General features: G+C 39.8%; 1 protein-coding gene across 3 annotated transcripts in view; it reads left to right on the top strand.

Annotated features, from left to right (window-relative positions):
* The window catches only part of bcar1 (BCAR1 scaffold protein, Cas family member), a 43,353-nt gene that overhangs the window by 27,312 nt on the left and 1,861 nt on the right, over positions 1-14,180 (top strand). For all 3 annotated transcript variants that reach the window (XM_044124085.1, XM_044124083.1, XM_044124084.1), the window contains 6 exons: positions 434-1,141; positions 7,335-7,484; positions 9,027-9,122; positions 9,384-9,761; positions 11,508-12,380; positions 13,596-13,685. In XM_044124085.1, the coding sequence (XP_043980020.1) occupies positions 434-1,141; positions 7,335-7,484; positions 9,027-9,122; positions 9,384-9,761; positions 11,508-12,380; positions 13,596-13,685 (2,295 nt within the window). The remainder of the gene's footprint in view (positions 1-433; positions 1,142-7,334; positions 7,485-9,026; positions 9,123-9,383; positions 9,762-11,507; positions 12,381-13,595; positions 13,686-14,180) is intronic.

Raw genomic sequence — 14,180 nt, forward strand, 5'->3', positions numbered from 1 at the left:
TACTGACAAACCTCAATTCCTTCATATTTGGAAAGCTCCGACGTCAGTGGAGTCAGTCAAAGAAAACCCATGAAAGGAGTTTTACAGACCAGAGGCCCCCAGCCTGTTCTGCATATTTGAGATGTGTCCCTTCCACTTTGACATTTATGTAAATCAGGTGTTTGGTAACAGGAAACCTGTAGCAATAAAATGACTCACCCAGAGTTCAAAGGTTAATGACCACTGTTATAATCTACATTTAGACGCAGCTGCATGCTGATACTCATATAAAGAGTGTTCTTTCATCATCTTTGTAATGTGTTAACTGATGTGTAGTAGTGATGTCTGACTACAGATCCAATGTATGACTGATTGATTTGTGCAACTTTTAATGTTATTTAATATGTTATTGGTTATTTTATAATTCCAGCTGTTTGTTTCTGATTTTTGGCAGAATATCTTGGCCAAAGCATTGTATGACAATGTGGCCGAGTCTCCGGATGAGCTCTCCTTCCGGAAGGGTGACATCATGACGGTGTTGGAGCGGGACACACAGGGATTGGATGGATGGTGGCTCTGCTCTCTCCATGGCCGTCAAGGCATCGTCCCAGGGAATCGTCTCAAGATTCTGGTCGGCATGTACGACAGTAAGCAGCAGCAGCAAGTCACCCCTACCACACCAGATCCAGCTGTTTCCTGTGCAACCCCCCAGTTGCAAAGACCTCTCCTCACTCAAAGCGCGTACGCCAAACCTGCCAACTCTACATCAACTGCACCAATGTACGCAAATAAGCCCCTTCCTTCAGTTCAATACACATCCATGCATCCGGCGTACTCAGGCCCCAATCCTGTCCAACCAAGCACAGACTCTATTTACATGATGCCCCCTTCCCATGGCCCCAAGGTGAGCTCCCAAAGTCTATATCAGGTCCCATGTGGTCCAAACGGATCCTCACCACAAGCCCAACCTAGGCCGCCTAAGAAGACCTCAGCTGGAGGCCACAGACCGTTTGAGCTGCCTGCTCAAGATATCTACCAAGTCCCCCCCTCTGTAGGCCCAGGGCTCAGTCAGGCAACCGCGTCAGCTGGGGTGACAGGAACTGGCCAGGATGTGTACCAGGTACCTCCATCCTGGGAGAACAGCACAAAGCCACATGGCAAGGTAAGGAAGAGGAAGCAAATGGACTACGAATTTAAAATATTGTGCTTTGCCAAAAACAATAAAAAATGCTTTTTGCTTTTGAATTTGAAATGAGGAATTAATACAATGTCAAACAATGAATCAGAATAAATATGAAAGGCTAAATATGAATTGTAACTGAATTATGAAAAGCAGCATAACAGAAGAAGACATTTCATGCACTGGCTCATTTGTTTTCTCTGACTACTATGTTTTGGGGATTGCATTTCTTTAAGACCCTTCTAGGGGTGAATGTGTCTATTTGTCACTAAAGATAAAAAAATATCCATAGAGCTTTGATTATTGTTTAAAGTTTGAAAGAATCTAGCTGACAGCATGACTCTTGGCAGTGAACCTGCTGACCAAGGCTGTGGTTTTGTCTTTAACACATGAATGGAAACAGTTAAACATATCTGTCATGAAGGCCTTGATAAAAATGTTGCGTTCCTTTGCTGTTAATTTAAACTTGTTTTCTTGAGGCTTTGACTCATTTTTAAAATGCAAATACAATGAAAAAAAGTGAGTTAATTTCAAAACTCTTATTATAGAAATATGACTGGGATTTGTCTGGAACCCCAGATAAAGTTCTATAGAACAAACCATTCAGAGAAGTGCTGTAAAATGTGACACACAAACCTTAACACGATGGTAAATTGAAACATACAACAGTGTTTTCATGTCACAAGGTCAGTACTACATTGTCCATGTCCCTGCTGTGTCCCTGCTCCACTGTCATTTTTTTCAGGATGTATGTAGAGTTTATGTAGAACTGTGTCATTCTGCCTCCTGTCTGTGAGACATAGTTTGGGCCCTTCTCACACCTCAAATAACAGAAGGTTAATTTCAGAGGTGACGGCAATAAAGAAAAAAGACCTGAGAGAAACAAGTTCATGTCAAAGACAGAGAAATGGAAATGGAACAAACTCCCGTTGTCTGTCTGTCATCCAGGTTGTTTTGTTTTGTTTTGTTTTTGTTTTTCCAGTTAGAAACTGGCTAAATGTTTATTGCAGACTTTCATGAAGTGACTTTCAAAAGTTGAATATACATTTTCTTAAGGACTTTATGGAAAATAAGGATCCAACTAGATTCTTAAAACCATTTCTTCCTCCTTGTGTAAGAATCTCCACCCAGTTTCAAACTAAGCCAAAAGTTACCAGGCCCACAGTAGAACCCTTTGACATTTAAAGGGGGTGTACTTTCTTTTAGCCATATTCATTAAACATGCTAATCCACATTTGTTGCTTTTAATTTGAAAAGATCCACAGTTGTTTTTAAGTGAGTAATGCCAGCACCTTACAGAAGCATCAGCATGCCAACGTGGTCGGCTTAATCTAAACTTGGAAGCAACATGTTGACAGACGTCACACTGAAGTGCTTAAGGTTTTGGACATATTGCTATGTCAGTCAAGATTTTTAGACTAAATATGCCAAGACCTTGACCTTGACCGTTGCACATGTTTTTGTAACTATCCACCTCAAACACGTTTCTTTTCACAACATGAGAAGATCAGATAACGTTAGATGTTGTCCCGTTGAAGTTTGATGGTGACAGATGTAGATAAACACCAGTAAACTTTATCCAAAGTTGTGATTTCTGGCAAAAACATCAGCAGTGGGTTTGTCAAAATCTGTTGGCCAAATCCACAAGGAAATGCAAAAATTCTGTTTGAAAAACAATTATTTTGCATGTGGGCCAACAATACAAATGCATCAAAATGTGTTTGTTTGGCAAAAGATTGTCCTATTTGTTTAAAGACAAAACATGACATGGGAAGCATAGAAACGCAGCAGAGCATCAACAAATGCTCCTGTGGGTCTTTTATAGGAGGGTGAGGTGAAACAAAAGGATTTGTTAATTATTCAGCCTCCATGTCTCGGTTGGATGACTACGTTTTTTTGTGGCAGCAGGTGACGAGCGGATCATGTGTGTATTTTAGATGTACAGATGAGTGTGTGTTTGGTGGAGGTGCTGTTGCTGCCTTACTGCCTCTGAAAATGTGATCTCATCTGTGTTTCATCTGTGTTTCACTGTCTGTCTCAAAGTGCTTCATGATTAATTGATATTCAGAACCCCAAATAACTTCTTTTTCCTGTCTCCCAAAAGGAACTTAAGGGCAGGCTAAGGCTAAGGGTCAGGCTAAGAGGAAAAAGTAAATCACAAGAATAAATATTGCTCATGATATTGCTAGAAAAAAGAATGAAGTTGAAATGATACCAGAATAAATCCAAATGGATTCAGCTGAGCTCAAATAGTGGTGCTTCTAGTGGCATCAGTCACTAAGGCAGCTGTCACTGGAGCTTTTTTATTGCTAAATGTTTGAGTAAAATGAACATTGTCTTTTATTCTAAGAACTACTGACATGTCTCTGAAATTACAAGCAAAAATGAGAAATAGTCAAAATAAAAAAGACAAAGTGCTTTCAGACCTCAAATAATGCAAAAAAAACCCCAACAAGTTCATATTCATTTATAAACAACAAAACTAATGTTTTAACTCAGGAAGAGTACATAAATCAATATTTGGTGGGTGGATAATCAAAGATAGAAAACCTGTAATGAAAGGGGGAGCCTGAACTGTTCTGGTAGTGAGCGGGGGAGGGACATTGCTCAGAGCGAAGGTCATCTGTTGAACAAAGACTCCTGGTTGACGTCATTAAGATCATGGAACAAAAGGAAGCATCTCAGCTCGTGCCACTCACAGCTTGTTTGAATTTGCAGGCATATTTTCATGTGGAAGAATTCGCCGTCACTGTGTGTGAATGCACTTATTGTTTATAGGTCAGAGTAGCTGCTGCTTTTATGAGAGCGCTGATTCATTCAGAGATCACGACACAGGCTTTCTCTTTGCTGGATATTTAGGTCAGCAAATCTGGAAGTATAGAGCCATCCTCAGGCAGTTCTGGTTTGAGACTTAAGAAATGAAGCCGATCTGGACATGCTGACAGAGCTCTGTGTGCTCAGTGTGTCAACAATTCTCATTCATTTATTATTTCAACGCGGAAGACGTTCAACCAGAATTAATGAATAATAATTAATGGTGTTAATAATGAGTCAATCCTGACTGTCAAATATAAACCATTGTCCTAAAAAATTTTATAAAATCAATCAATTTATACAACATATAAAAACAAATGAAGTTATGTTGTGTGATTTCAGTATTGCAAACGCAAAATAAGTTGATAGATTTTGTTGTCATAAACTAAATATCCGTCTTAATGACTTCTGCTAGTGCAAAATGGCCTCTATTTCAAATCACCGCTGGGTAGTACTTTTTGTTTTGAAATACCAAATAAACCACAGTAAAGGCAACAAATTTGTTTTTGTTGTGTGGATGAACTAAAAAAGACAGGCTCTTAGTACTTAAACAATGTATTTTCTGAAAAAGAAAATTACAATGACCAAATATTTTTGACCTCAATACTAAATATATTTGCGTGAAGATGGTAACTTGAATTTTTATTGTTCATTTCTCAAATTCATTTATGTTAAATTTACTTCACCACAGGAAAAACAATTCGGTGTACAGCTAAAGAAGATAGAGCCACAAAACAAGATTATCAATACAGAAATGATGAGCATGTTACATAACCATGGAGAGACTGCTGACCTGGCAGTTCTGTAGTGGCATGTTTTGTGTGTGTGGGGGTGTGCGTGTGCGTGCATGTGTGTGTGTGTGTGTGTGTATGCACCCGTGTCTATGTGTGACAGAGAAAGAAAGGGAGACATCTGGGTCGAAGCCAACTGCTGCCAATTGTGCTGAAAGCCTTTTCTGACAAACAGGATGACTGTTGGTGTGACACAAAAAGGAAACAACTCTCTGCTTTCTAGAATAGGCCTGGAATTTCAAAGCATTTATTTTGAGTCATTCATTTCAGAAAAAATACCTTTTAAAAAAGTAATACATACATTTCCACTATGGAATTTCCTGACAGTTCTCTGGTTGTATGCGTAGTCACTTTAGAATGAATTCGTTTATTGGTTTAGTTATAGATAAGGGCCGGACGGTTCAACATGCTGTGGATGATAACTGTTGGCTCTTTACATGGAAATTTATTTTTACATGGATTTACTTTGGGTTTTTTGACAACAGAAGGTATAAATATAGAGACCATCAAGCTACCTAACTGCTTCAGTGTTAAGTAGTGCTAAATATTAACATGTATTAATATTTAGTAAAAGAACAACTGATTATGATTATTTCATGTTGCCCTGCAGACTCTAGAAATTCAGCCTTCAGTATTACAGTTGTGTGCTTAGATAGTATTTTGTCAATCAAATTTGTATACTGTCATCATCAAAGTGAAAAAATGTTTACCATAGTAATTTTTCATTTCATTGCATTCTAATCAAATGCAGAGACCGATATTTATTAATATTTGTTATTGGGGTAGTTTTGTCAATACATTCCGCCACAACCCGTTGAGGACATTCTTGATCTTCATGTGGCCTGAAAGGATCAGGAGTTTTCCTCCCCTGGTCTAGATACACATGGTGCTCTCTTTGTCCGGTTAATCTGGTAAGGGATTTCCTGAGAACACGGTTTAGTGATGCTAAATGAAGAACTTAGTTTATTGCGTCAAATATTGGTATTTAGTAAAAATACAATTGATTATGATTAATTAATTATAACTATAACTTCCAAATAATTTGATACATTTTCCTAATGGTACAGGAAGCATCACCAGACAAACAGGAGAATCAGAAACTCTCAACGTGAACCTGAACACTGAGATTTCCCTGAATAAATGTGACTCTCTGCTTCATAGACGAAGATGCTATGAGGTTCCATCTGGTCATGCGTTGGGATTTCCCAGCCTGACAGGTTGACTCTTCACTCAAACCATATAACTCACAGTTTAAACAGGAGCACAATAGGTCAGCCTGGTTCCCACGACAACTATGACTGGACCCCTGCTCTGTTGTTATTGGCTTTGTTGTTTCTGTGTCCGCCCTGTGTTGTGATGAGACAGAACACCTTTAGTCTCGGTTCATTCGGTGTGGAGACAATAAATTCCCTTTCTTATTCAAAGATGTTCAAGTTTTTTTCTCTCAGGAACTATAATTCAATTTTAAAATTGCGTTGCTGAGAGTGGCAACATGTTGGAGTAGCTCTGTACTTTGATTGAATTTTTTTCTTTTTCAAAACTTCACTCCTGCCTTTCTAGGGGAAAATTGCTTTCTTTTGGATAACCATTTCTTCTTGTTTTGGATGCTGTGTGTAGTTGGACAGATTTTTGGTACTATTTTTCACACTCTGCTATGATGTTATGTGTAACCATAGCAACAAGGTAGTTTACAGCAGGGAGCAGCTGATTAACATTGGAAAAGTTGAAATAATGTGCAACTGAAGGCAGAAATCCCAGAGGAGTTGAATAGGAGAGCAGGAGCAAAAAGGAGAGAAAGAGGAGGAAGTTCAAACCATCTCTTCCATCCATCATAATGGTGGCATGAGATTGTTAGCTAACAAGATGGATGAACTTCAAGCCCTGACAAGGACTCAGAAAGAATATAGGGAATGCAGAGCTTTGTGTTTTACTGAGACATAGCTGCAGGATTTGTTTTGTATTAATGTCAATGATTCATATGTCAGCATCGGCATCAGAACCAGGGACCTCAAAAGGCTCAACAACCTGATAAAGAATGCTGGTTCTGTTCTGGTTCTGTTCTGGGGATGACTGTAGAACCTCTGGTTCAAAGACGGATTCTTCTTAAAGTTATTAAAAGAAAATTATAGACAACACTGACCATCCTTTTCATGAGGCTGTCTTGGGAAAACATAGGGTCTTCAGTCAGAGGCTTCTTCAGTTTCACTGTAATATAGACTGCTACAGGAGAGCTTTCCTGCAAACAGCCATTGCTATCTACAATAACATTTTGAAGACTTAGAATTAATATGAGTTACAACACAAATTAATTTCCCTTTGGGATCAATAAAGTATTTTTGAATTGAATTTGAATTACTCTGACTTGGCTCTTACCTTTGCAGGTCGTCATAGTGACTTAATTGTATGCTGCTCTCAGCTCATGTGTCATAAAGTTTGGACTTTGATTTTTTTCGTTCCTGTTGTTCTGTCCTTCTTTGACTCAGGCTGATGCAGGTTGTATGATTATAAACACTATTATTTTTCTTATTTAAGGTCTAAACTGTGTTGTGTCCCTGTGCTGCTGTGTGCAGGTGGTTGTTCCCACTCGAGTGGGACAGCTTTATGTGTACGACACACTAAAAGCCGACAAGGACGAGTATGACGTCCCACCCAGACATCAGCCACCTGCACAGCAGGACATTTATGATGTTCCACCCACCCGCCAGCAGTACAGCACCCAGGTCAGTGTTTATGTGTGATTGCAGTGAAAACTGTTGGCTCAATGGACTGATATTCTGGTAGTTGAAGAAGTGAACTGGCTAATGTTTGTTGCTGTAGAACCCATTGATACTTTCTTTAGAAGTCCACCTATCAAAGTATTATAGCCAATTTTTACAATTTCAGTTTTTGTAAACATTGTCAAAAGCAGGTAATTCAGATAAATATCTATTATTGTTAGAGTTTTTTATGAACATTCAGCAACTATAAACACACTTTGCAAAACACTGTACACACTTACATCCCTTTCACACTGAAATCGATCAGACTTTCAAATGAACACACCTATGACCTAAATGATTGAACTCAGTGAGCCTGTGTGGCCACACACACACACACACACACACGCACACATGTTTGCGCAGCTATCTTTGGGGACTTTCCATTGACTTCCATTCATTTCTACAGCCTAAACTTTACCCTTACCCTCATCCTAACCCTAACATACCTAACCCTAACCAAAACTCAATTCATGCCTTAGTCCTAAATCTGACCCCGGACCCAAAAACAGTGTTTCCCCTTGTGGGGACCAGGCTTCGGTCCCCACAAGGAGGAGTGTGTCCCCCACAACGTACGGTAGTATAAGTCAGGAAAATGGTCCCCACAAGGTATTAGAAACAAACGCACACACACACAGGTGAGTAATGAGGGGCACACAACAAAATATAAAAATGGTCAACTGACTTTAATAGAGATTTATAGACTCCGATGCGGCTGGATTTAACCTGAGTAAATGAGGAGAAGAGGAAGAAATGTCATTGGTCACATGACTGCTGTCAGTGTGTCAGGGCAACATGGGGGTAATGTTACCCTTTGTTTATTTTATGTATCACAGAATGGGGTCCTTCCAATGCTGAGCTCATTCTGAGACAGCTTCAAATTACAGGGACCAGATGAGACACATTGTTTTCTGAGACAATGTATCTTTTCATTGTTATGCTGACCTCTACAGCCCTGAGTTCTTCTCAGCACAGGGGTGGAAGATGTAGGATCTCTGGGTGGATGTTTGATGGTTGATCCACCGTCAATTGTCAAACTTAAATAAAAATCAACCTTTTTGACCATAATTCAACATGGAACGAACTTCCTTTGCTATTTGGATATTCAGGCTTATATTTCCTAAATCACATAATTTATGGGCATTTCAAAAACTATGCAGTTGATGTTACTACTTGGTGTAAGATGGAATTCCTCAGAGGTAATAGTAATCAGTGGAGATGTTTTATCCACACCTTGCCAGTTGACTCCAGAATTATTTCAGTTTAAGCTGGAGTCATAATCTGCCCTAATTCTCACCCCAACCTCCCCGAATGGAAGTCAGAACACAATATTTTGTGTAGCTCACATAGAGAGGGATCTGAAATGGGCTTAATGATACTAATAATCATTGAAGTAAGAAGAGACAGAAACATGTATAAACATGGAGATAAATGTGAATATTTGTAAATGTGTGGTTTTGTGTTGTTCCAATTATTTACAATTTTTGTCCTTTCCACTTTTCTTAGGTGTATGACACTCCGCCTATGGTGGTGAAGGGGCCATCTAGTGGTCAAGACATATATGACACCCCAGCGCTCACAGACAAGAACCCCCAGCAAACTGTAAGGCTCTGTTGGGCTGTAGAACATATATATTACCTAAAGCTGCTGACCTTTACTTGTCATTAATTAACTGATCTTCCTGAAAAAGCCGCAACATATTGCATTTCTAAGCATAAGTATTTGTATTTACCAGTCTTTTCTATTTCTCAGCCATTGAGTTGAGCAGTTTTATTTTTTGATATGATGCAAGAACATCATGAACACTAAACACGAGGTTTGGACCAAAACTGTAAGTGTATTTTGGTTCTTGTGTCTCTTCAGGTGTACAACTTCCCCCCCTCAGTGAGTAAAGATGTTCCTGACGGTCAGTTAATCAGGGAGGAGACCTATGATGTCCCACCCCACTTTGCCAAATTGAAGCACCAGGTTCCCACGGCTCCTGGCCAGTACCAGCACAACAACGTCAGTGATGATGATGAGCCGCTAATTCCAGAAGACGTTTATGATGTTCCGCCTCCTATTCTGACTGAGAAACATCACCGGGGGGAGAGGGCTGCAGTCAGCCAGGAGATCTACGACATCCCAGCCACCCTGCGTGGCGGAGGCCTCCCCAGCCAGGATGTGTACGACTTCCCACGGGAACGAGAGGACCGAGGCGGCGAGAAGGGAGACCAGTATGTCTATGATGTCCCGCCACAGGTAAGGATTCTTCAGTGTGGTAAAGAAGTGTCCAGGTTATTCTAACACATTCTGTTAACAGAGTTTCTAAATTTGCACTTGATATTATCTTTATTGCATAGATTCAGATATTTTACTGTAGCCTAGCTCTATGAGTAGTTCATATCTTGTAGTGCCTTGTTACACCATGTGAACTTTTTCACATTTTGCTAAGTTGTAAACTCAAACTTCAATTGTATTATTGACCTTTAGTGTTATACTCTCTAAAAAGTTTATTTGGGCTATAGTTCATGTTCTGAACGTCTCACTTAATTATTTTCGTTTAGTGATGACACCTGACTTTTTTGTGTGGAATTAACTTAAATGTTACACATTTTTAACTTAAGGGAACCTTTTACTTTGATTTTTCTTGAAACAATTGATTTCAATCAAGAGGCTTAAACCCTTCCTCTGTCCATATCCCCTTGAAGGCTGAGGTGGAGTTCAGTGAAATTATTGAACATTCTATCAGACGTATTTTCTATTGATATTGATGATGTCCATTGTGGTATATATATTGTAATAGATTTATCAACCACCTCTACTAACAGTCTCAGGTTGGAAAAGAGGAAGAGGTTTGGATAAGCCTGGTGAGGTAGTGACTCTGGTGTCTGGGCAAAACCAGACCATCCTACAGCAGTTCTAGTCTCTAAAAACTAGCACATCTTACAAAAACTGTTTTCCAGTCATGTTTGCAGCAAACAGTAATGTGCTTACACCCTGTATTTAACACTGAACCCATTCTGTTACAGAGACCTTTTCATGTGAAACAGACAAAGCAAAATAGAGCATGGTGTGTGTTATCTGATCAGAATCAGTTAAACAGAGATGAGTAGTACTCATGTAAATCCACTAGATAGCAGCATGATCCTTACAGAGAGCAAAACCAACTCGTCCTTTAATTTAAAGGTAGCAGATAAACAAATGTTCTTTCTCTTAATGTTTTAAGCCTGACTTCTAATTTTACATATTTTAAGTTTAATTTTCAGACCCTAATAAAGCTTGTCTCTACTTATAGTGGTCCTTATTTCCATCTGGGTCAACTGACTATGACCAGCAAAAAAAAATTGCCAATTATTTCTTTAGACACTTAAAACAGGAGTGTATTTATATTAGTAGTGTGTATGTAAAGGATTTGATGAGAACCAAATCACCAGAAGTACAGAATGACTTCTGTTTTCTGAGTCCGTCTGTCAGTCTTAAATAACATGCTGCCATGATGTGTTTGGAAGTTTGTGAGGCTGAGAACTCTCTCACTTTCCCACTCAGAAGTTTAAGTTTGTTTGACTTTTCCTTTATAAGTTGAAGTTCTGTTACAGTTTAAAATATCTTTTCATCTAAAGTAGTATTTATTTATCATAAGAAAGTATGAGAACCACTGATGTAGAGAATGAGAAAATTATTACTGATTTGGTTTGAGGCTTGAGAAGTTTCATAGCAGCCTAAATATACGACATGTAGTAAAGTAGAATAATGTGACAAGCTGTTGGCTCTGTTCCTAAATTTCCTTCCTTATTTCAACACCAGGTGCTCTCTAGTGTAGGTGAGAGAGCCACTATCCAAATGGAATAAACTTTCAAAAGTTCAGCCAGTCCTTTTATTACTCATTTCATTGCATTTGACAGTCTTGTTTCTTGGTCAGTTGTTCATCAAAATGTAAATCCATCACTGTTAATATATGTACATGATTTATGAAAAGTTGTAATCAGCATCCACGTTGTTCTCCAGGTTGTCCGTGATGCCCAGTCCAACGCTGAGGAGCTGACCATGTCGTTTAAGCGCCTCTCTGCTTCAAGCACAGGAAGCACACGGAGCAACCACTCTGCTTCTTCGTTAGACATGGTTCCTGTCCGGGACTCGTCCTCACTTCCTGCCTCCGGCTCCATCCAAGGAAAACCTCTCATGCTGGACCTTGATCAAGCCATGGAGCGTCTGTCTCGCCTACAGCAGGCTGTCGAGTCCAGTGTTTCCCTCATGATGTCGTTCATCACAGGCAACTGGAGGAGCCCTGCTCACCTGGATGGAACCATCACAGCCATTCATCAGGCTGCTGACCGGGTGCGGGTCACTGTCCGAGACTTTCTAGAATTTGCTCGAGGTGCTGTGGCAAATGCTGCGCAGGCCACAGACCGCTTGCTGCAGACCAAACTGGGTCGGCAGGTCGGAAAGATGGAGGAGGTCTTCCAGAGTTTGATTCGGCACAGTCAGAGCTTAGACAGCATCTCATGGTCACCCACAGCACTGTCCACTCCGACTCCAGGAGGGGATGACTTAGACCGACTGATCATAACAGCGAGAGGTATCCCTGATGACGCCAAACAACTGGCCTCCTTTCTTCACGGTAACGCCTCACTGCTCTTCAAAAGGACAAACCGGCAGCAGCAGCAGCAGCTGCCCCTCCCTCCAATCCCTGGGGAGATTAGTGGTAACATGACAGGATCAGGTAGCGGAACCTACCAGGGAGGGGAGAAAGTGCATATTCAGTCACGGCCCCTCCCTTCTCCCCCAAAATTTACTTCTGCAGAGGAGGAAGAAGTGGACAGACCATATGAGGTCACAGAGGAAGGCTGGATGGAGGACTATGATTACGTCCATTTACAGGTACATTACTGCCACACGAGAAGTTGAGCTAGAAAATCTATTACAGCATAAGTCTTTTTTACACAATACCTTCTGTCCATATCAGTGTTACATGATTGTTACGTATGACAAGCTCTTTTACTCACATGACACCATTTTACTTAAAAAAAATATATCGTAATATTGCTCCACATGGCATCACAGATGACAAGTTCCATATTTTGCACCAGGTTGTGTAATGGATGCCAGGTGATGTAAAAATACATTACCTGGGATTCATTGCGCCATCTGCTGTTAAAAATCTGTTATACTATCTGTTATTTAGACTCCATGCTTACCGGCTTCTGTCTTTGCTCTTTAATGCAAGATTTATTAAATACACTAAACCAGATTAAGATGCCTACAAACCACTCACAACCTTATTATTGTGACTGAAACTGTCTCATTTTATTGGTTTATGTATCTAGAATTTGATTCCATGGAGTAGTTTTTGACCAAGATAAAAAATTAAAAAATCAATATATTGTGATAAATTATTTTTGATAAAATAGCAGAGTAAGACACAGAGTGTTCCAAAAGAGGGAGATAGAACAAGTCACTACACCCCTGATGTGGGAAAGTGACACATTCCTCTGTTAGTTGGATGTTTTTTAGGATCAGGGATCTTCTTGTCTTGTCTTGTTTGCCCATTCAACCGATCAGAGAGCTGATTGGTTGAATGAGCTTTGGATCTGCCCACTGGAGAAATAGCAGGGATAACTTATTGCTATATATTTGATCAGAAACATGTACAAAAGATGCCAAGTACCATTTGTAACACCTGGTATCATAATGGACACCCAGGGGTGTATTTTTACAGCATATGGTGTCTTTTGTTTCACCTGGCATAAAATATGACACAAATTTGGACACAGGGTGGCAAAGTTTTATGCCTTTTGTTCGGGACTAAGCTTACCAACAGACTGTTATCATGTGAGTAAGGAATTGGGTCTTTACATCTCACAATACATATTCATGTCTGTGTCACAACAGCCTGTAATTCATGTTGTGAAGCTGAAGGGAGAGGCCAGTCTGAAAATATTGTCCCCGAATATTTTCATTTTAATTTAAGAAGAAAACATTAAGCAGGCTGATGCAGAATTTTGTGGCTGGGGGAGAAAATCTATGGCAGTTCTTCTAGTGTCCAGTAAGGGGAAGCAGAAGCAGTAATGTAATATGTTTGCTTTGGTTTGGAAGGGAAAAGAAGAGTTTGAGAAGAATCAAAAACAGCTCCTGGAGAAAGGCAACATAATCAGACACAACAAGACGCAGCTGGAGCAGCAACAGGTTTGTGTTCTGCTGTGTAACAAATCAAAAGGCATCATTAAGTTATGTAAGCCTGGAAAAAAGAGCTATTAATCAGAGTTTCCTACATCTGAATAGAAATATTTTCACAGCCCTTGTACTATTTTAGATTTAGTGATGTGATAGACCAACACAAAGTATTGCATACTGCTAAACGCATATTTATAGTTCTGTTTCTACCAGCTTAGCACACCTAGAGACTTTGCTAAGTTGCTAAAACTGAGTCAGAATGGATGGGAAGAGTCTGTGAACGCCCTGTGGTCTAAGGTCTGGCTGCCACCGTCCTGCTGGAACCCAGTAACTCTCCACTGGAGTGTGTATTTCTGCAGCATCTCCAGACTTAAATGTTCATTGGAATTGAAGGTTTATTGATCTTTGAGAATTTGTTCTTGCGTTATTATGCCATTACCATTTTATTACTTCAAAATTATCGCAAAACAACAAAATTATTGTCCATCGCAGTAACTTCTGGAACAA

Source organism: Gambusia affinis, linkage group LG08 (assembly GCF_019740435.1).
Source record: "Gambusia affinis linkage group LG08, SWU_Gaff_1.0, whole genome shotgun sequence".
Taxonomy (NCBI): domain Eukaryota; kingdom Metazoa; phylum Chordata; class Actinopteri; order Cyprinodontiformes; family Poeciliidae; genus Gambusia; species Gambusia affinis.